The sequence below is a fragment of the Capsicum annuum genome, chromosome 9 (assembly GCF_002878395.1).
Source record: "Capsicum annuum cultivar UCD-10X-F1 chromosome 9, UCD10Xv1.1, whole genome shotgun sequence".
NCBI classification, from domain to species: domain Eukaryota; kingdom Viridiplantae; phylum Streptophyta; class Magnoliopsida; order Solanales; family Solanaceae; genus Capsicum; species Capsicum annuum.
In genome coordinates, this window is record NC_061119.1 from 58,872,555 (window position 1) to 58,894,069 (window position 21,515).

Below are 21,515 nucleotides of genomic sequence, written 5' to 3' on the forward strand. Positions count from 1 at the left end.
ACTCATACACTGTCAACAAATGTATCACCTATATACTGATAACAAAAGTATCATTCATATGAATCGCCGTTACACTATGAAAATGTATCAAGAAATTAATATTCTTATATATGTGTCAAGCAGATTAACAAAAAAAATATGTATCACCGATAAATTTCATACATAATTTAGTAAAAAATTAGGGAACTACTCTAATTCCTCCCGATATTCCATGTGCATGTCCAATACTTGATTTATTGCACCAAAATTTTTCCTAAGAACCTTCATGTTTTTCGAGTTATTGCGGTGCTTTGACCTATTTTTACGAAAATCTTTCGATGTGTAATCAAAGTTACTCGGAGTAAAACCCACAATTTGATGACTAGTAGGAACACCTTTTTGTGTTTTAGTTTGGGAAATCCCCAAATTGAATGGCGGTGAATCTTCATTAGACATTGAAAATAAGAAAAATTAACACAACAAAGATTAAAGTATGTAAAAATAATGATCTGCGTAGTTAAATATTCACTTTAAATTCACTTACATAATTAACTCACCTTTTGAAAATAATTGAAAAAATTTATAATTTAATGTGGTATATCGACGGTTTGAAGAAGATGAAGTAACTAGGTGGAAGGTGTTTTAACTGATGATAATTTGGGAGAGATTTCAGGGAAGGAAATCTTTGGAAAAAAAAAGGCTTGCATGTGTTAATGCTGGAGTAAAAATTGAATGGGGTTTTTGTTGATATGTATCAAGAGTAAAAAATAGTAAATTCGGAATTTTAAGTAATTGTTTGAAAGGTAAGTGATTTTGAGTAATATTGTCTCTTAAGTTTGTGGTTTTGTGTAATTTATCTAAAAAAGAAAAATTAAAATAATTTTAGTAAAAGACCGAATGACCCAAGTTGGTAAGGCTTAAAATGGCCATAAAGTAGCAATTATTTTGCCGACAGGACATAAAATGTCCATAGGCCCAAACTTGGGCCATTAATTTTAAAAATGGTCATGTGATGTCTTTTTTTCTTCTTTTTTATAGCAATTTTGTTTTATCACTTTAATTAGTTATTATGAGTCATTTAAGACATGTCTGCTTCACTACTTTAATGGTGATATCTGGTTGACTCTCAAAATTATATCAGTGTCGATTAAATTAGAATAGAAGAAAAAGTATTATAAATCACAATAATTAAAAACTTAAATTATTTTTAGAATATAATTGACTATCAATACCACAAAAGTTTGAACAAGAAGAGTATTATAAATTACAATTGCTAACAACTTAAAATCAGGGACGGATCTATTAGGAACGAAATAATCAGGTGTCATGCGAAAACTAGTGGTAAGAAAGTCAGGTAAACACCAATAGGATCTATGGTAGCGAGTGGGGGTTCCCGGGAACCCCACCTGCTACCGTAAGACTTATAATTATATTAGAAAAATTCTCAATATGTTTAATTATTAATAGGTGGGAATCCATAACAAAGTAATGGGATAGTTCAATGATAGGAGGGGGCACACCTGATATGTGTGTCATGCTGCTGCTAATCGGGAGTTTGAACCTCTACGGAGTTCTTGTTTTTCCCATTTAATTTTTTTCAGCTTTATTTATTTTATTAGGAACCCATAAGTTTAAAATCTTGGATCCGTTTCTGCTTAAAATAATAAATTACAATGCCTAAAAATATTATTATAAATTATAATAGCTAACAACTTAAAAAATATAATTAATTATTGTGTCATACAAACCCGTCGGTAACTAGTAACATAGGGGAAGAGAATTCAATCTATTCTCTCTTTTGAAATGACATATGCACTTTATTCATCCATTTCCAAAAGTGGAATACCAAATTCGGCTAACCAAATTTCACTAATTGCCAACTAAAACACTTTTTTCTATTTTCTCACCTTACCTATAGGGTTCAAACTTATTTGAAAAATTGACCTATTAATTAACATAAAATCCCATCTTTGCTCACATCCATTAACATCGCAAAAAAAGTTAGATTTAATTATTCCAAAAGAAACAGCATAACGACACCTTAATCCGGAATCCGGATATTACGCAAGATTAATAAATTAATTTTAACGTTATATAGAGTCAAAGGTCTTCAAATCCAATTCATATTCATTCAACACTCATGTAAATTAACAAAAAATAGCAAAATTAAATAATAGAAAAGTTGAAGTAGAGACTTTAAAGGGAGAGGTTCATTGCATGTGAGGGAATATGTAGGAGGAAAGAGTGGCACATGACAAGGTTTTAACAAGCAAACGTGCATTCCATGTGAGTGGAAAACTTTGGGTCCAAGACCCACTCCTCTATAGGGAGGAATCTCAAGTCAAAAGGATCACATCCTAAACCAATTATTATTATTCTCTGTGGATATGAAAAATATTTATATAATTAAATTATTTATAAGATAATTAAAAGTGTTCTTTTATGCTAACGAAATCAACTAGTAATCTATTGCCAATAATAACTAAAACGTTATAACATGTTAAAATCCATTAATAGTATCAACAGAATGTGTCCTATATATAGTTATTTGAATCCTTATTATTATTGTTATTGTTATCATAAACACTTGGATAGTAACATTTACAGTTACGTGACCATTGGAATCGGACACCTTGAGGGTGAAGTTGGATGCTGTAAGTCATTTTAGATCCAGCAAAATAGCTTAGCAGAAGTAGAAAATTGCCACAATCTAAGAGGGGTTGTAGAAAGAGAAAAAAAAAAAAAAAACTCTATGAGCATTTTTACGTACTTCTTAAAGAGAGGGAGCGCAAGTAGAACGTTGGGACGCCATCACTTTGGAGCAAAAGATCAACAAGCTCTTCTTATGTAATGCAATTGAAATTTATGACCTTCTGATCACATGACATTACAAGAGCAAAAAGTTTCTACAATACCAACTATATAATCCTATTTTATAACAAGAATCATTTTCCACTCCACCAAAAGTGGGGAAGAAAAGAACTTTAAAAACTAACACAACTTGATTTAATTAACCTATGCTTTTGATAGCAAAGCATTCATCACAATTTAACACACTATTATGTCTAATGCTGTAAAAAAAAAATTGAAACTTAAAAGGGAAAAAATAAGGAAATAATATTTTGGCACACACCACATGTAAGGGAAGTATTACTACAACCCCATGTATATAATACACAAGATAGTCTAAGGACAATTTTTTGACTGTTGAAATTTTCTTTTGGCATCGAGCCACATGCAGAGAAACTAGCACATGTGGTTTGCCGATCGGATCTAGGTCAGCTTCTTAATGGTGGGCGGGCGCCGGATGTGGTGGTAGACTTGCCGATGGAACTGGAGATTTGCATTGATAACACTTGGCGAAAAGGCCAAACGTATCGACTTGTTTGACGAAATTGGTCATGCTAGCCCAACCTCCGAACCCGAATCCTACAACAAAAACCCAGGCCACTATGAAGATGTTAATAGCATACATAGCAGTCCAACTTGGCATGAAAAATGGTGGTTTCTCTGCTGCATTCTGCAAATTCAAAATCAAAATTCAACCTTAAATTAGAACAAGGAGGGAAAATATTCAAAGTATTTATGAACACAACAAAAATAGCATAGTTTTGAGGAAGAAAATGAGCTAAGTAGGGACCAATATTGAAAGAAAATGTTAAATTAATAGGGGAGTATAGTAAATATGTCAAACTCCAGGGGGCATAAGGTTGTCAGTCAACTAGTTAGCCAGCTCATTTCAGACATAATACTAACAGGGAGACTGTAGCTTATAACTAAATGAAATAGACTTTCCACCTATATCTTCTCCCCTACCATATATTTCCAAATCCAAGCCATTAATGCCTTTGTTGCACCTTTGGGTCCTCCCTTCTCTCTCCCCCACCTTTGGTACTTTTAGATAAAAGTCTTAATAATACACACTGACAGACGATGATGTAAAATTTTTTTACACGACTACGTGACATATAAGGTAATTATAAAAATATTCTCTATATGATCAAACATTAATAACAACATGATAGAATGATAATTAATATACCGTCACAAGCAAAACTACACATACAGTGTAAAAATCTTTATACCATCACGGTAAGTAACTTAAATCCTTTACTTAATTATAATTGGACCATAAGGTAAAACGAGTCTAACATTGGGGATGTGTCTCATAAGGCCTTAAACTACCCCGTGAATTTTTACGTCAATCTAAAGACTAAAGTCCACTATGGTGTACAGAATGCATATAATTGCACAACGAAGGTTCAATATTTAGTAGGTTTGCATATTGTTACAAATTAATAATACCTTAGCACAAAAGTTTTTCTCACACAATTTTTACTTAGAAGACATTCTTTAACTTATAACCACATAATAATTTATGATGAATCTTCATAATACATATTTATGACGTACACATAGTACGATTGGGAGGTAGAGAAATAAATGTGTACCTGACGAGCGGATGATTTTCGATAAGTGAGCATATGGGCAAGAGCTGGTATGATGTAGACTGTGAAACTAACCAAAAGAGCCCCAACTGCAGAATTGATCGGTCCAAAAAATGGGAAAATAATAGCTAAGAACCATATTGGTATAACCACAGGCAATCTAGCCAATGCCCTTAGGCAAATGCTTCTTGTATCATGCATCCCTATAACTTTCTCCCACACAAAGTACAGCGGCGTACACGCAAATCCGAACGTGATAAACTGATGAATCAACATCAAGATCACGGCAGCATCGCGCCACCCATTTTTTGGTAGAAGTGAGAACGCGTTACTATGGTTTAAAAGTTGATCTCCAAATGCCCAGTAAACTGCTGAAGCTGATGGCAGTGTTAGGGTGAAAACGTACAATGTGGCTATTAAGTAAATGTACTTGAACTTCTGTGGTTTCCACATTGCATGCATAATTTCCCTATAATTAAACAAAAAAACATTGGATTAATTAATTAGCTAGATAATCATGGAATATTTGGACCACCAATCAATAAATGTTGATATAAATAGCCTTATTTCATGTTATCAAACACACTTGTTATGAAGTGTTACATCTAATTATGTTTTAAATGATGTGTACGAAATTTTTTTAAAGTTAAATAAGACTATGGAATCTAATCATATGCCATAATTACTAAGACATACAAAGTAGTACTTTGACAATATGGGGCATTGGATTCTTTAAATACTCCCTTTCGTACCATTTTACCCATCTCAAATTGGGATGACATAACTATTAAGAAAAATAATAAATAACATGACTAGTTTACCATAGTAAATCTATTTAATGATGTTTACATTTTAATTTAAAAAAAAAGTAATTAATATAAAGGGTAAAACATGGAAAAAAAAATTTTCTTGTTTTGATAAATAAAAGAGGACAAGTAAAATGGAAACCAGATTAGAAAATTTGGGACGGATAAAATAGGACGGAGGGAGTATATATACAATCAGTATATCTTATATAATGAACTGAAATGAAGTATTCTTAATGGGACGCATTTAATGACTAAATAATTCTTTGGCTTAGCTACTTCCCATGTACCAAGAACGTTCCAAGATACGAGGATAAGATTATAGGCAATAATATGGAAAGAAAATTAAAGGTAGTATATTTAAGTGGAAACAAAAGTGAGAATTCTTTTTAAAAAAATTGCTGGATATTTTTTGTAAGGTGGAAATAATAAGATCTGACATAGTGTATATAGACTTTATTTTTACTTTAAAAGATAAAAAAGATTATAGAAAAAATAATTTGCAAAAAAATCACGACAAAATACTAAATTAAAGCATGATAAAGCAGTCAAAAAAAGTGAAAACAAACGAGAGAAAACTTTGTAATATTTAAATGGAGGTCCATTTTTCACTGTGATTGTTGTTTTTTCATGTGAAGAAAAATGTTGTTTTCCTAGCCTACAAAATTAAAGGAAAAAGTTATTTTTTTAATTATTTTGTCGGTATTTACAAAAATCGAAGTAGGAGGCAAAAGCTGCAAAGAGAAACCGTTGCGATATCAGATGACATATTCGTATTTACATTTACAGTGAAAGATTCAATTAAAAAAAGTAGGAGTAACTTACACAGTAACAGCATGTCCACCAAAGGTGTAAAGGATATTGGTGGCACCAGTGAAATACAAAACTAGCTTTGTTGGAGCAGCGTGTTGAACATTTTCAAGCTATACATACAAATAATTTTTTCACTAATAAATACCCAAAAATAAAAATTGATAAGCAGGATTTAACTTATATAAAGTGACAGTTTAATTTTGTTATACAGTTTTTTTTTTTTGAAGAACTACTTGTAGTTATCTTTTATTTACCTGACCGTGAACGAGAGCTGCAACGGTTAAGTACCATGCAGTGTAAGTGGTCATTCCCAGTCCAAGAAAAGACCAAATCCTATAGTTGTGGAAAGAAGGAATGAACACAGTAGTAGCACAACAAGCTCCAAATATGTAAGTCCATGTCCTCTTGTCCAAATGATCATTGATGTAATATATGTTACTGTTACAAGTCAAGAAACCATCCAAAAAGAGAAAAACAACCATCAAGATCAAGTTTTTTTCTTTTAATCAAATCCCACTTTAGCTATATATGTACTTTTTTAATTGAAATGAAAGTGGATTTTTTTTATACCTTGCACAAGCAATTAGTTGTATGACCGATCCAAACAGAAGGAAAGTACAGTTGAAGGCAAGGCCTGCTGCTTTCCAGTATGGTCCCAATAGTCCATCAAGCACTTCAAACCACTGTAAGTATAAAAGAAAATTAATTAAATACTTGGTGATCACAAAAGGTGTACAAAGGTCTCGATGCACCAGACTCGGAGAAGAGTCGAACCACGTTGAGACTATTCTGTACGTTTCTGGGAGAGACTGCTTTTGCAGAAAAGATGAACAAACCTGAATGACATGATTCTTGAAGCTAACACCTTCTTTCTCTTTTCTGCTTCTGTATTCAATATAGAGAACACTGATGAGGTATGCAGTCCAACTACCAACAAGACCATAGAAGATCTGCAGCACTATGCCCGACACCATACCAAGTTGAGAAAAAGAGTATGGTAATGTCAATAGCACTTGTGCAACCTGTAACAATTTAACAAATTAATAATCAAATTCATTAAAATGGTCAACAACGCAGTCTTACCCCTACCTTATATATACCGTCAAACAAGAGTGATGATATATACTTACTTGATTTGAAGCACAACTGAACCAAGCATCCCAAGCAGAGCCGCCATGCCACAGGAAACTCTTGACATTGAAAAGTGATTGATCTTCTTGTGATTTCTCAACATCTTCTTTGCTACTTCCATCATGTAATTCACTTTCACTGAAGTTTGGGACAATTGCTTCCTCTGCTTGATTCTGAGCCAACATTATCAATTTCTGCCAAATCTCAAAAAATAGAAAACACACACACATATAAGTCCCCCTTAATACTTAAAAACTCCGTTAAGTTCGTGATCAATTACTTTCCGTAAGATTTTCAACAAAACCAACGCCAAGAATTCCCCAGTTTCCCACGAAAACGAAAGCCAAGAATTCCCAGATCCAAAAAAACCACCCCCACTAAAATATATATATATATATATATCTATATAAACTGCAAAAAAAAAAAAAAAACATTTTCCCCATTTTCTTACCTTGTAGTAGTACTAAAAGATGTCTCTTTCTTGTAACTAGATCTCTGCAAAAACAATTATACACTCCACTTCTAATTGAACTATTCCTTTAATTCAGTTAACGGCAACCGCCCCAGTATATTTATAGTGAAAAAAAGCAGAGTGAAAAGGAAAGAACAAACTTGAACTAAAACCAACACAAAAAAAAACTGCTTTTTTTCCGACTTTTCAAGAATTTTAAGAGAATAAATGCAGCCCAGAGATTATTGCAAAGATCACAAAAACAAAAAAAAAATCTTCTGCAAACCACAACTAACTCACTTAAATGCTCTGTGTGAAATTTATAATTTATAAGTTGTAAAAGGCGGCGAAATAGACCTTAAAAGTAGCAAAAAACCAGAGCTTTTTTTGGTACTGTATAGAAGTAGAAGAGGGAAAAGGGAAGAAAGAAAACTTTATTGGACAGAATTTTAGTGAACACAACAGTAATATAGCAGCTAATCTAAGCTAAGCAAGCTCACTGGTTGGCAGAGTAGCATGTATATATATTAATTGCATGTGTGGGTTTTTTTCCCCTTATTTGAATTTGTTTTTTGGAGTTGTTTTTATTTTTTTTCCATTTATATCTTTTTCATCACTGTAATCCACTCATCATTCTTACTCTTGTTATTAAGGGATCGGTTGGTAAGTAGGATCAGACGAGATAGTTTAGAATTAAATTTAAAATAAAAATTATTTTCTATTTGATAAATGGTATTAATAAATATTGTTGATCAAATATTGAATAAACTTTATTCTAAATTTAATCATGAAATATTATTAATTAATTTATTTAATTTCAAATTATTTTATCCTATATTTTAAATAAAATAAATTAATTTAAAAATTATAATTTCGTGACTATTCTGTCAAGATATTTTGGCCCATCTACTAAATGGCCCCTAAAGGTCTTTGTTTTTGGTAGAAAGGAAAAGAGACATGAGTGTTTATGGTGACAAGACTCAATCTTGAATTCGCACCGAATAGGGCTCTATTTGAAGAGTAGCATTTTCAATAGAATTTTCTTGATGTTCAGGGTCGAACTCTCGACTTCTAGTTAAGGGTGAAGTAGCCTCATCCGCTGCAGCACAACCTATGTTATTATTCCTTTATTTAAACGTCTAAAAAGAGTGCTTTTAAAATATTCAAAAATGATATTTTTATAAATTTATGAAAATTTCTTTTCAAGTAAATGACATTTATATTATTTTTATATTCTTTCTACTTTTTGATTGATTAGTAATATTTTTCATGTTTCTCTTTACTTTTTCACTTATTAGTAAAAAAATAAAAACACTTTTGGTGACAAAAAATTTACTTGGGTACTTGTTCTTATTTTTTCTGTAAAGACTACTTTTCGACTAGTATGGCTACGTCGTCCGGTGGGAATAACCCACCGGAGGAATCAGTAACTAAGCAAAAGGAAGAGGAAAAAAGTGTGAATTGTTCGGGACCAAAATATGCAGATCTTTTGAAGCCTAAAGTTTACGTGCATGATACTAGTAGGGTTTCACCAAAATCAGTAATTATGACGCAGAAGGAACCTGGTGTTACGTGAAAATCTTCGGAGGTGCGAAGTTTGATCGTACAGGAAAACTTACAATATGCCATTATTGGTAAATTCTCATATGAAAAGCCTGATATCACAGAATTATGAAAATTCATTCCAATTCAATGTGAAATAAAGAGTGATTGTACATTAAGCGTGATGGATGCAAGACACAAACTGATTAGATTGAAAGGATTAGAAGACTATGTTCAGCTATTGTCAACTTCAGCTTATTATATTAAGGCCAAAGACATGTATTAGTAGATGAGGACCCTAAAATGAGATCTGGGGTTTGAGCCTGATATTGAAACCACGATAGACATAACATGAATTTGAATGCCTGATTTATCATCAATTGTTTTTGCTAAGGAAGTAATTTTTTCTATTGTTTCTGTTGTAGAAAAGCCTTTAACGGTGGACATGAATACAAGAAATCAAATGAGGTCCAACTGTGCAAGGGTGAAAGTAGAGGTGAATTTAATAGCTAAACTACCTCATAGGGCGAAAATCAATGAGGAAAATGATACTGCGAGGGAAATAAAGTCTAAATGGATTCAGATACAATATAATTACATGCCCAAGTATTGTAAAGAATATTGTTTACAAGGATATCATGAAAAAAAATGCTGAAATATTCATCTCGAGGTACATGTAAAGGTACAAGAATAAAGTGGAGAAGCGGATAATACCCAAGGTAATGATAAAAGGCAGAAGGAAGATGTTAAAAAATATGCAGATAACATAAACAAAAAGTAATGGCTACAAAGAAAAAATAAATATATGAGGAATAAGTATGGTCATATTTTAGAAAAAGTGGAGGAAAGCCAAGAAGAAATTTTTACCTCAAACACTTTTGATGTATTAACTGAGGGGGAGGATGTACAAAAGGAGGAGCCAGGCAATGAACAACAGAAGGAGAGCACGAAGGATTGGGTGAATAAGAGTTTTGGTAAAGCAGAAGAGGAGGTATTACCAGCAGAGCAAATGAGTAAGGAAAAGGTTTTTGATGTTTCAGTAGATAAGGCTAGAATTGATAATCAGACAGAGATGAGAGAAGAACATCCAAAGCATCGGAAAGAGCTTATGAAGAAGAGAGCACAACAACAGAAATCAGTTTCAGATGAACATAACAAGGCAGGAGAACTTATGATGATAGAACAAGAGAAGTATGAAAAGGAAGGCATGGCGTTTGAAGGGATTGTCCTTTTAGCAATAGAAACATGGAATGTAATGGAACTTACCAATAAAAAAAAGACTTGGATAACAAAAATTTGAAGGATAAAATAGAGAAGATTGTAGTAGAAGGTAATTTATCTCCAAAACAAATACAATCATTAAGTACAAAGCATGAAAAAAGTAGAGAGGGGGGGGGGGGCAAAATTACAAATGAAACTACAATACAGATAAGGAGTCATACGTCAAAACCAACATTAAAATGAATGCTTTGATATGGAATATCATATCAGTGAATACTCATAAAGCATTTACAAGATTGATCACATTACATAGAAGACATCAATTTTGTTTCATAGGACTCATGGAACCATTTCAGAAAAGTTACAATATTGATAAGTATAAAAAAAGATTGGGGATACAACATGCAGTAGTGAATACATCAGGCAAGATATGGGCTTCTATGGATTCAGTAATGGAGTACAGTGTCATCTGAGATGAAAAACAACAACTCACTTTGAAGCTTGAGAATCAGCAGACAGAATTATCAGTGTTTGTAACTCTGGTATATGCAAAATATAATCAGAATAAGAGATCAGCATTATGGTATTCATTAAAAGATATGGCAAATGTCATTCAGGACCCATGGTTAGGTGGAGGTGATTTTAATGTGATAAGAAGTGATGAGGAGAAGCTTGGAGGATTGCCAGTCACGGTTAATGAACTGGGGATTTTAATCACTGTATAAACATTTGCAATTTAGAGAAATGTATTTTTAAGGGAAGCAAATACACTTGGTGGAATGAAAAAACTGACGAGGAGTGCATTTTTAAGAAATTAGATAGGGTTTTATATAATGATAAGTTGTATGATGTATTTCCAGTAATGGAGATTGAACACTTGGTAGAAGTGGGTTCGATCATGGTCCAATGTTATTACAGTTTAGTAGGATTAGTGAGCATATAGTCAAGTCCTTTAAATTCCTTAATTTCTGGTTGAAAGAGGAATCATGCATGGAGGTAATTAAGTTGAACTGAAAGGCAGAAATAGACGACAATTCTTTTTTTATTTTTCATCAAAAGTTAAAAAGAACAAAAGTTGCTTTTATGCATGGAGTAAACAGGCATTTGAAAATATTTTTCAAGAGATAGCTACTTTAGAGGAGGTGATAAAGATAAGAGAGAAACAGTTTAAAGAAGATCCTATAGGGACCAACAGAGCAAGCTTAATTAAATAATAAGCAAATTAAGTTTGCAGTTAAGAAGGAAAAATGACTTCTGAAGGCAGAAAGCTGATTTTGAATGCTTGAAGAATAGAGAAAGAAATATCAAATTTTTTCATGCAATAGTGAAAGGTAGAAGGTCCGGATTGAAGAGTAGAAGAATTTAAAATGAAGAAGGAATTTGATGGGAAGAACAAGAAGAGATTGTAGACTTAGCTAGAAGATTTTTTCAGAAATAATTTGTAAAACAGAAGGACACAGAGGATTTCTCAATGTTGGATGAACTGTCCACAATAGTATCTGAAGCACATAATAGTGAGCTGAAGAAAGTTTCAACTATGGAGGAGGTGAAAACAACAACAATAAAATTGAACAAAAATAGTGTTGAAGGTCTTGAATGCATGACTAGAGTTTTTTATCAGGATGCATGGGGTATTATTACTAAGGATCTTCATCAAATGAGATAGCTTTTTTCTGTGGGTATGAGCTTCCAAGATTTATTACACATACTAATTTGATATTGCTATCAAAAAGTTAGTAATGAATATTTTTTAAGACATGAGACCTATTTCTCTTAGTAATTTTGTGAATAAAATCTTCTCTAGAATTATTCATGAAAGAATTAAGGGAATGCTACCTGATATTATTTTTGAAGAAAAAATTGGATTTGTTCAAAGAAGAAGTATAGCTTAAAATATATTGGCGATTCAAAAAATAGTGGCTAAAATAAAAAAAAAAAGAAGAGAAAAACCTCCTAACATGATTATGAAACTGGACATCATGAAATCTTATGATAGGGTTGAGTGGTTGTTTCTCACTAAAGCTATGAGAAAGGTAAGATTCTGTGAAGAAATAATTGATATGGCGTTCAGATTGTTAGAAAATACCTGGTACTCTATATTGCTGAGTGAACAGCCTAAAGAATTTTTTAAAACCGCTAGGGGACTAAAGCAAGGGGATTCCTTCTCCCCTACTTTATTCATCTTAGCAGTAGAGGTATTATCAAGGATTTTGAAGGATTTATTATTTAAAAAGGAGTTCAAACTTATTGGTATTCCTAGAAAAAGTCCAAAAATTAATCATCTGTAGAGGTATTATCAAGGATTTTGAAGGCTTTATTATTTAAAAAGGAGTTCAAACTTATTGGTATTCCTAGAAAAAGTCCAAAAATTAATCATCTGAATTTTGCAGATGATATGATTATACTTTGTAAGGCTGAAGTGGGTACATTGTAGTTGGCAATAACAACTTTGGATAAATATGAAAGAGTTTTTGGACAAAAGATCAATAAAGAGAAAAGTTCTTTGTATTTGTATAAGAATGTGTTTAATGGTACTGTAGTTATGATAGAAGTAGCTGCTGGGATATTGAGACAAGCCTTCTAACTACTTGGGATGTCCAGTCTTTTACATGAGAAAGAAGAAGGATTGCTAGCAATTGATAATAAATATAATAAGCAACAAATTACAAGCTTGGAAAGGTAAACTATTATCATTTGAAGGTAGAGTTGTTTTAATCAAGTATGTTTTGCAAAGTATTCTTATTCATTGTCTATCAGTTATGAATCCTCCCATAAATGTATTGAATACTTTACAGAAAAATTTTACTTAATTTTTCTGGAGTAGTACTAACGGTGGAAGAGAAAAGCACTGGGTGAAATGGAAGAATATGTATTTGCCAGAGGAGAAAGGAGGCTTGGGGTTCAATTATCGCAGGATGTATCCACTGCTCTATTTTGTAAACTTTGGTGAAATTTCAGGACTAAGAAATCCATCTGGAGTGATTTTATGCATAGTAAATACTGTAAGAAATACTACCCTAAGGAGGTTATGTGGAAATCAGGGGGAGGAGGGTCTCAAGTCTGGAAGAAAATGTTGTAATCTAGAGATCTTATAGAGTATATTATAGTGTGGCAAATTAGAAGAGGAGACTCTCATATATGGTTTGAAAACTAGATTGGATTGGGGGATATGTATTCCATTATGCAGGAAAGTAAGAAGTGCGATGATAGATGTCAATCTATTAAAGACTTAGGAGTTAATGGAATATGGAATGAAGAGTTGTTAAATAATCTATTTACAGAAGATATTGCGGCCCATATACTACTTAAAATAAGACCGTCAGAGCAGACACAAGAATAAAACAAAGTCATATGAAGTGTTGAGGCAAGAGGAAAGTTTACAGTTAAGTCAGCCTGGCAGTATGTGAGACAAAGGGATATAGCTAATGAATTCTATAAGCAATTATGGATAAAAGAATTATCATTTAAAACTGTATTTTTCATGTGGAGAATGTGGAAAGAAATGGTCCCACTGGATGATATTATAAGGATATGAGGAGTGAAGAGTCCTTCCAGATATTGGTGTTGTCAAAATCTAGCACAGGAGACTATGTCTCATGTGTTCCTGAGATCCTATACTGCTAACAGGACTTGGTCCTATTTTTCTTCTTTTATAGGTATAAACATTCATGGATTAAGCCTAAGAAATACAATTTTGACATGGTGAAATGCTGATATAAAGCAGAGGGAGAAGGTGTATTACAAGTTATTACCAGGCATCATCCTTTAGGAATTGTGGAAAACAAGAAATACTTTGAAGCATGAAGAAAAAGGTGTGAATGCACAAAAAATGATTTTTAACATTACAAAAAATATAAGAATGTTATTGAAAATGAGAAAGCCAAAGCTGGAATTTTCATATGAATGGCCGAGAATACTAAAGCCAGTAAGTACTGTAAAAGAATTTGAAGTATCAGTTGGGGAAAATGCAACAGACACAAAATGCCAGGCCTCAAGGTTATTTGCCAAGTGATACTGAACCTTCTAAACAACTAATGGTATTTTCTTTGATGAATGGTAAAGAGCTAAATAAAATACCTCCAAAGACAACTAATGAGGTATATACAGAGTTGGCTCCTCAACAGGCAGATGACAAAGTTACTGATAATTTGAGGAAGTCTGAGTACTCAAAAAAAAAGTTGCTGAATAGGTCAAGGAGATACCACCATAATCATTTCTATAGAGGCTTAGAAAAGTAAAGGAGGATGCATGCTTCAAGAAGTTCTTTGACATGTTTAGAGAACTTCACATTAAACTTCCTCTTTTAGATGTTTTGCAGGGAATGCCCAAGTATGCTAAGTACTTGAAGGACGTGGTGCCTAGTAAAATTAAGCTGCAGAATGTTGAGATAGTATCACTCACTAAGGAGTGTAGATCTGTGGTGATGCAGAAGATGCCCAAAAAGCTCAAAGACCTTTATAGTTTTACTCTCGAGGTTGGTAAGTTTATTATCCTGCTGATTTTATTTTCTTAGATTTTTAGGCAGATAAATGGGTGTCGATCTTCTTGGGACGTCCATTCATGGAGATAGGAGAAGCATTGATAGATTTGAGAAAAGGCACGCTCACAATGAGGTTAACGATGAAGAGGTAGTTTTAAAAGTTTATAAGGCACTCAACATACTATCCCACTATAAAGATTTTTGCATGATTGCAGTGATTGAAAGGGATAAGTGGGGGGGTGGTGGAGTTTAGTCCACCAAAGACCTCTTCAGACTTTCTCATTGATCTGCCCAAGCCACCAATACCTAAGATCAAAGGGATGCTGATTGATCAGCCTGAAAAGGTATTATTGAGAAAGCTGTTGACCTTGAGAGTTCACACTCAAGAGGTCAAAAATGAATAAGAAGATGGCCTTCGAGTAGGAGGAAGAGGATGAAGGAAAATAGCTATGTGTGATGTGGGTTGTGTTGCGACACTTAATCAGGCATTGCTTGGGAGGCAACCCAAGTTAAAGTAGGTTTTATTTTCAGTATTTTAGTTTTTACTTCACGTAGTTTTTGTTTTTGTTGATTCATAGGTTGATGGAAAGTTAAGTATAGGAAATCTGAGCTAAGAAGCATGGCGAAAACTAAGTGTGGGGTCCCCAGACCCCTATTAATGATAAAAGATGCTACTAGTTAGGCCAGAGGCCTCAGAAAGTATTTCTATCTCTACTTTTCATTTTACTTTGGGGACAAAGTAGATTTTTAAGTGTGGGGTGGAGAAATTTCCATTGTTTTGAGTGAAGTAATGTTGAAGGATCTTGAGTCTTAGTTGATTTTTAGTTTTTTTGTGTAGTTTTTAAATTTTTATTTTAGTTAAGTGAGATTTTCTTGTTGGCGCTATGTGTGATTGCATGAAGCAAGTTGTTTTGATTGTAAAGAGTATGTTGATGGTGTGAATTACTACTTTTGAGACTCCTAAGCTCTAGTTTATGACTTTTGTATTTGTTGGCTTAATGTTTTGATTTCATGCTATTGTTTGGTTGAAAGTCTATGATGATACTGCTTGAGTTGTGCATGTGCCATATTTGTGTGAGGTTTTTTGTATTCCTTGATAATCTTGATGGCTAGAACTTATCTGGTGTGTATGCAAAGCAAAATAAAGAGTGTAGATTTAGGAGATAATATAGGCATTTCTTTGACAGACATATTTCATACCCTCTTTTACCCTCTCTTGTGCATAATCCTAGTTAACCTCATTAAGACTTTAGCTTATTTTCTTTGGCAGCCTAATATGTAGCCTAATCCTTTCTTTGATTGACCATAATTTGATCCAAAGCTCCTAAACGCTTAGTTGAAATTCAATTGAGTTAAGGAGTTTGAAATTTAAGTAGGAAAAGGTGAAATTCAAGCCCCAAAATAATAGTTATTAGTGTGTATAATTGATATGCTAAGGTTGGGAGTGAAAGAAATTTGTGCTAAAAAATTGAATCATGTATTAATAGACAATACTCGCTCCCATATTATATGTGAGTAAGCCTAATAAGATGAGGCAAAACAAAAGATATGGGCAGACAAGAGTAGTGAAAGTTGATTGTTAAAAGTGTATTGAATGAAAAGTGTGATGTATTAAAGTGCTTAAGAAAGATAGTCACTATTACTGGCCAGAATGGTTCCTACCCATCCCTTAGCTTATATTACAACCCATAAATACCTATTTGATCTTCAACCTTAACATTCTGATATTAGTGGAGTACTAAACTAAGGGTAAGCCTAGGGCTCATCTTGTGTAACTTGTGAATTCGTTGTGAGAGTGAGTGTAGCTTGATTCTTGTACCCATTCTTTGATAAATTGCATCTATGTGAGTGTTTATAGGTAACTCTCTTATTGTGAAGGCACATTTTTTATGATAGTTGGGTGATTTGAATGATGTCTTTGATTGAGAAATATCCATGAGTTTTCCAACTTGGTGAGTAAATTCTTGAGGCTAGGATTTTTTGGAGCAGTATTCTTGAGCTTTCAATTGTGAATAACATGCTTAGTGTAAAAACTTACATTCAGTGTAGTTATTGTAGTACTAGCTTGAGTGTCTTACTTTTAGTAAAAGTGTGGAGTCTTCTCTGATTATGATTCTTGTATTAAAGAGTTGTTCAAGGAAGAACAAGGCTTTAAGTGTGGGGTGACGATTTGAGGTGAATTTATGCACCTCAATGTTGTTATTTGAGCTTATTTAGCTTTTTTTAGGACTTATTATGTGCTTAATGAGTGAATAATGATATAATTGAGCATTTAAGTGTTAAAATACTTTATTAAAATGTTTAAGGTATTTTTCAAACAAGTTTGAACTTAAATTGATCACTTAGAGTGAAAACGAGAAAACTAGTGTTACTAGCTTGAGCTATGTGTTGTTCTAGTTGATCTCGATGGACTCTAGTGTGTGTAATGAGTTTCTAATATTATTAATCTGTAATTATGTGTGGAAAAACATATTTATAATGTTTAAGGTTCAATTGAATCAATCCAAGAGACAAAACAAGTTAAAGATCAAAAGGGTCAAAACTAGTATTCTTAGCATAAGTTTCTAGTTCACCGTCTTGGATGTTATGTTGTTTTGAGCTCTAATTAGTGGTGTTTGATGATAGAGGATGTTTGGTGATTTCATTATGATGATATATGTATGATACACAATCTGAAAATCAAGTTAAAAAAATACCACAAGACTTGGAATGGATGGACAAAAGCACGGGATAAGATTTGACATAGAACGAACCTCTTGGAGTTCACTAGCGCGTCATGGGTCTTAGACACTGCTCTAGGGAATGTTCCATACATAGGGATCTTTCTAAATGACCCAAAACAGTGTGTCTCCATAATTAGGACACGTTTCTCACCCTAGGTACTGCGATAGAAGGCACGATGCGGACCTTAGTCCAATTTCGGCAGATTTGACCTCCTATTTATAGGATACTTAAACAAGAGGCTAGACACCTTGGATGATTTGAAAACTTGGAGGGAGTCTGGAAAACACTTCAATTAGGGTTTTTCTTTCCTTACTTTCATTTGTTTATGGATTTTATCATGTATTAATCTATCTTGATTGTGGTTATGTCCATGAGCGGCTAAAAGCTTCCTTTCTGGGGTTAAGACCAAGAACATTAATACTATAGCTATGAATTGATTTGGTTTTGATTATTAATTATATTTGGTTGTTTTTCATCCTTTTTATCACTATTTTAAGGCTCAGCTACCCTTAGAGTATATCCATAGTCAATTTGTAAACCCAGGGGAAGGAATAAGAAGATAGTACATGGGGATAATAAAGTAGGATTATAAAATTCTACATAAAGAATGTTATAATTTGCACTTAGGATAGGGATATACCTAAGTGACCTATTTTGTTGAATTACAGGATGAAATATAAATAAATTTACTTCATCTGTCATATTCCCGCTCAACGATGTAGTTGTAGGTCTAGGTTAGATAAAGGATTAGAGGCTCGGAAGACCATAATCATAATATTAACCCCATAAATCATCAACCAAGATAAGTAATCTAACCAATGACGTTCAATAACGTAATATGATTGTTCGTAGAGGCTTAACCCTGGCTACTCTCCATTGATTTTCCAAGGCTTTTACTTTTATGTATTGTTTACTTTCAGTTTATAACTCTAAAACCCTTTTGAATACTTTTACCCTGAATCAATCTCAATAGTGAACTAAATTGAATAGTTGTTAAAACAAGTCTCGGAGGAATCGATATTCGACTTTATTGAAGGTTGCAATATTACTTGGTGAGACCACATACATTTACGTATGCGCTTGGGCGCAATATTCAACTTTAGTCAAACCGCCTACATTGCATTTGTATTTGTAGTCTTCTTCCACACCTTTTTGTTAACTCAAAAAAACTTCTTTGATCTATGATTGTTGTGTAGAGTCTTAAATGCTTAGGATGAAGGCTAATTATCTACATACAATGGATAACAACAGGAGAATGATCAAACACTCTAGAATGCAAAAAGTCAGCTTCTATATGGCATTTTGTTGTAACCGCACGAAGTTTCCAAATACCTAATCAATTTACTATACACTCTACTAGAAGTTTGTTGCATGTTGACCAAGTGCAGAAATAACCTTTAGACTTGAGGGGAGTAAGTTGTAGTGTATCAAGCATATCTTGGAGTCCCTGTGTTTCAAATTGAGTAACAGGATGATCCATCCTACCCTCAGTGAAAAGAACATTATTAAAATCTCCACTTAGGATCCATGGAATCTGTAAATTAGCACTTACAACTTTGAATTCTTGCCATAAAGTATTGCTTTGTTGTTTCTTATTTCTGGCATACACTATAGTGACAGAAGCTGTGAAATTAAAACTGGGATTATTTATCAAGCAGTGGATAAATTGTTCATGAACCTGCCGAATATTAACTTTAAGGTGTTTCCTCCATAGCATCCATATTCTGCCATTCTCACTCAATAGATTATTACAACAGTGATTTTAATCCTTAGCTACATTTATAAGAACTCGTTGATATTTCTTTTTCCTTACCCTAGTTTAAGACAACCAAATAATTATACTCACCTCTTTCGATTTGTAGGGCTGATTGAGAACTTTTACATTCCATATGCTTAGAATCATAAGGGCATACAAGTGTGAGGAGTGCTAGGCTCCTTTACCCCTGATGTACCAGCTACACCTTTAGATATGAAGTCATACCTATTATCAATGGGAATGCCTGTATATTGTAGATTTTGATCTTGGTTAAAATTACCATCCTACTGAAAGCTATCTTGTACTGGTTTTTTTCTATGACTTTTATATAAGGCTCTCTTGCACTAGATGCTCTTCCTTATCCCGTTCCTTTGGAAAATCAGTCACATCTTTCTTCTTTTTTATTCTTTTGGATTTGGACACTTCTTTCTCTAAAATACACTTTGTAACATTCAACTTAATATTTCTACCTCGACTGACTGGCGGACTCTGACACCAGTGATGGTGTAGATGAGCCGAAAGCAGATAAGATCTACCTCACTCTCTCTCCCTCTCTTTCTCTCTCTCTCCTCAAATCGCTCTTCCCAGTTCCTTATTATCATCTTTTTCATCCTTTCTATTTCTTTTCCCATCGCGACTATCACCGATGGATTTAAGTTTCCCACCGACTTGACTCGGGTAACGGGAAAGGTATCTATAAGCGGCCAAACTGGTAGATTAGCCGATTTGGTTTGATGTTCGTCGAGGTCCAGATACCAGTAATTCCCTGAAGACGCTCTGGAAAAACTTCGGTGACACTCCGTCGACGTAACTAATGGCTTCATTCCAGTCAACCTTCTTCTGGCGACCAATTTTTAACATTAAAATTGACGGACCAGTAGCACGCAGACGTACCAGTGATATCTAAACTTTGATTATTTTGTCACTCCATATTTTGGCACTTCATATAGTTTGACTGCTTTATACTATTTTATTACCTGTCTCTCTTTTCTGCATTCGTTACTTACTGCTAGTGAGCATAGTTGTGACTGGCTTCTTTGCTTAGTGGTGGATATTGTTTGTATTGTATATACCTGCTTTGACCTTTTCTTGATTATTTCATATACTGTAGGTGTGCCTTTTATTTCTCACTGTTACTTTATTACTGTTATTGTGGGCATTTTCCTAGACTTGTGGCTGTGGGCATTGATGGTAGGATAGGGTCATATCCGAGGGGGTTGGAGTGAGGGGCTGTGCTAGAGGTGGAGGAGGAGGAGGAGGGAAGGGTGAGTGGGGGAGTGGGGGCTAGGTCTGGTGTTAGGGAAGGTAGAGGAAGACGTGGTGCTAGAGCTGATGAATATTCTTAAAAAGAGAAAGATCAATATTGTATTTGTATAAGAGACTAAGTGGGTAGGGTCTAAAGCTAGGGATGTAGACGGTTACAAGCTTTGGTAATCTGGTAGCGTGACACGTAGTAATAGAGTTGGCCTCTTAGTAGATGAGGAGCTTAAAGGGCAAGTAGTGGAGGTTAAGAGGATCAGCGATAGGTTGATGACTATTAAGTTAGTCATTAGGGGGTCTACCCTGAATGTGTGTAGTGTTTACGCACCTCAGGTGGGCTTATATAGGGATGAGACGACACGGTTTTGGGAGGCTTTAGAGGAGGTGGTAAGAGGAGTGCCTAGTTTCGAGAAGATTGTTGTAGTAGGGGATTTCAATGGGCACATTGGGGCATTACCGAGAGGCTTTGGCGATGTGCATGGTGGTTTTGGTTTTGGGGAGAGAAATAAAGAGGGAGCTGCTCTGTTGGACTTTATGAGGTCCTTTGGGTTGGTAGTGGTGAATTCGAGCTTCCCAAAAAAGGACGATCATCCGATCACTTTTCGAAGTGCGATAGCCAAGACCCAAATTGACTTTTTGCTGCTTATGAAAGGGGAAAGGGTATGTGTAAGGACTGTAAAGTCATCCTGAGTGAGAATCTTTTGACCCATCATAGGCTTTGGGTAATTGACTTAGGTATTAAGAAAGACAAAAAGAGAAGGGGTGAGGAGGGTAGACCTAGAATTAAGTAGGGCAGTTTAACATCGGTGAATGCATGGGAGTAGGAGAGAAGGTGGAGGGTATGGGGTGGTGGGAGTGTAAGTGGGACGTGGATGGTATGTGGGATACAATGGCTAGGTGCATC

General features: G+C 34.1%; 2 protein-coding genes across 5 annotated transcripts; one reads left to right on the top strand and one right to left on the bottom strand.

The window, feature by feature from the left end:
- Positions 1-2,794: 2,794 nt before the first annotated feature.
- LOC107842765 (auxin transporter-like protein 4) lies at positions 2,795-8,261 on the bottom strand. Of its 4 annotated transcripts, none has more exons than XM_016686751.2 (8): positions 7,629-8,261; positions 7,177-7,371; positions 6,883-7,068; positions 6,617-6,729; positions 6,301-6,484; positions 6,059-6,156; positions 4,431-4,896; positions 2,795-3,499 (listed from the first exon to the last, which is right to left on the bottom strand). In XM_016686751.2, exons 2-8 carry the CDS (start codon positions 7,360-7,362, stop codon positions 3,266-3,268), a joined length of 1,467 nt encoding a protein of 488 aa, XP_016542237.1. In that variant the 5' UTR covers positions 7,363-7,371; positions 7,629-8,261; the 3' UTR covers positions 2,795-3,265. The 4 variants fall into 4 exon arrangements, with proteins under 4 accessions (XP_016542237.1, XP_016542239.1, XP_047252760.1 ...); XM_016686753.2 differs by having other exon boundaries at positions 7,986-8,171; XM_047396804.1 differs by having other exon boundaries at positions 7,177-7,380; positions 7,986-8,171.
- A 6,659-nt stretch (positions 8,262-14,920) lies between these two features.
- Positions 14,921-21,301, top strand: LOC124887078. The gene is made up of 2 exons (XM_047396256.1): positions 14,921-15,019; positions 20,945-21,301. The coding sequence occupies exons 1-2, from the start codon at positions 14,921-14,923 to the stop codon at positions 21,299-21,301; spliced, it is 456 nt and encodes a 151-aa protein (XP_047252212.1).
- Positions 21,302-21,515: the final 214 nt, after the last annotated feature.